At 48.2% G+C, this 1,286-nt stretch overlaps 1 protein-coding gene across 1 annotated transcript; it reads left to right on the top strand.

Moving 5' to 3' along the window:
• Positions 1 to 541: 541 nt before the first annotated feature.
• Positions 542 to 1,036, top strand: PtA15_17A71 (uncharacterized protein; the record flags this gene model as incomplete). The annotated part of the gene is made up of 3 exons (XM_053164576.1): positions 542 to 581; positions 676 to 777; positions 873 to 1,036. The coding sequence occupies 3 exons, from the start codon at positions 542 to 544 to the stop codon at positions 1,034 to 1,036; spliced, it is 306 nt and encodes a 101-aa protein (XP_053028145.1).
• Between the last annotated feature and the right edge of the window lie 250 nt (positions 1,037 to 1,286).

The following is a 1,286-nucleotide window of genomic DNA, read 5'->3' as shown; positions in this document are numbered from 1 at the left end:
TAATATCAATTTGTACTAAGTGTTACTCTCACCCGTGGTTCCTGTTTCACGGGGAAATGGTATTTTACTAATTAATACAATTTTATGTATTTTAATTTATGTAAAGATTTTTTATGTAGTTTTCCTGCTCTTTGGAGCGCTTTATGGCTATATGTACATATCCAAGTTTATTAAATCCACAGTTTTGTGGAAACCTGGATCGTGGTTTTGGCCTGTGAGCCCTTGAAAAACCCCAAAATTCCACCAGAGAACCCTTGAAAAAATAATCCCCCAACACGTGAGTGCCTTGGATTGACCCCCCAGCTTGTGACAGAGCAACAAGTAAAAAGGGGCCGGCTAAAATTAAATACAAGTAAGCGCCCTATCCGCACCAAAGCGAAGTAGGGGGGGCTTCAGGGAGAGGAAGGGACGAAACCCACTCCTCTGGGGACAAAAGTCTGTTCCTGGCCTCCTTTTAAGCAAATATTCTGGTTTGCCCAACCCGTTACATATTTATGTATCAAACTCAGCCTATGTTGGTCTGGTTGCAGTTGTCCTTGCCATGGCAGCCCTTGGCGCCTCCCAAAACATAACCACTCCGAGTCCTGTTGTCATCCACAAGCTTACAGCTCTTACCAACACCCCACATTAAGCTCGTCATCCCATTGCTGGACCGACCCCACAACAACACTACAGGAAAACAGCTCCCAGGTGGAAGAGTTCGGATCCGCTTGATCATCCTCATCGTCGTTGAAATCGGTAGCCCGTTCAAATGCAATCATCGATTGATACTTGCTGGTAACCTGTCCCTCCTGGCCTGCGCTGTTCGGGCTTGACTGGAGGTTCAACATCGTCCTGTTTTCTGTTTTCTTCCTTTCTTGTTTGATGTTCAGCAGCTGGCTTCCCGCAAAATTCCCAGCTAATGCGATTCGGCCCCACCCCCGCCAAGCCTTTTCAAGTGTGGGTACCCAAGCCCCGAAGTGCGTGGAAGCCCGCGCCCGGGTCCTCCCGCTGGAAGCTGCCAACCAAGCCGCGATCTCATTCTGGTGATGGGTAATCGACCGCACCTGATCATCACCCCACGGCGATCACAAAAATCTGTGTGGCGGCATAACCTGCCCATCTCAGTCTGTTCAAAGGTCCATCAATGCGCTTGGGTGGTCAACTGGATTGTCAGGATAACGAAGCGACCGTTCTCTTCCTGGCCACTAAGATGGCAAAAGTACCCTGGAAGCTTGATTATGTTGTTTGTGAGTACTTTTCTGTCAATGAGGGAGGCAACAAACAAGCTGACTAGACCAGTGATT

This window comes from Puccinia triticina, chromosome 17A (assembly GCF_026914185.1).
Source record: "Puccinia triticina chromosome 17A, complete sequence".
NCBI lineage: Eukaryota > Fungi > Basidiomycota > Pucciniomycetes > Pucciniales > Pucciniaceae > Puccinia > Puccinia triticina.
This window is presented reverse-complemented; position numbering and strand designations above follow the sequence as displayed.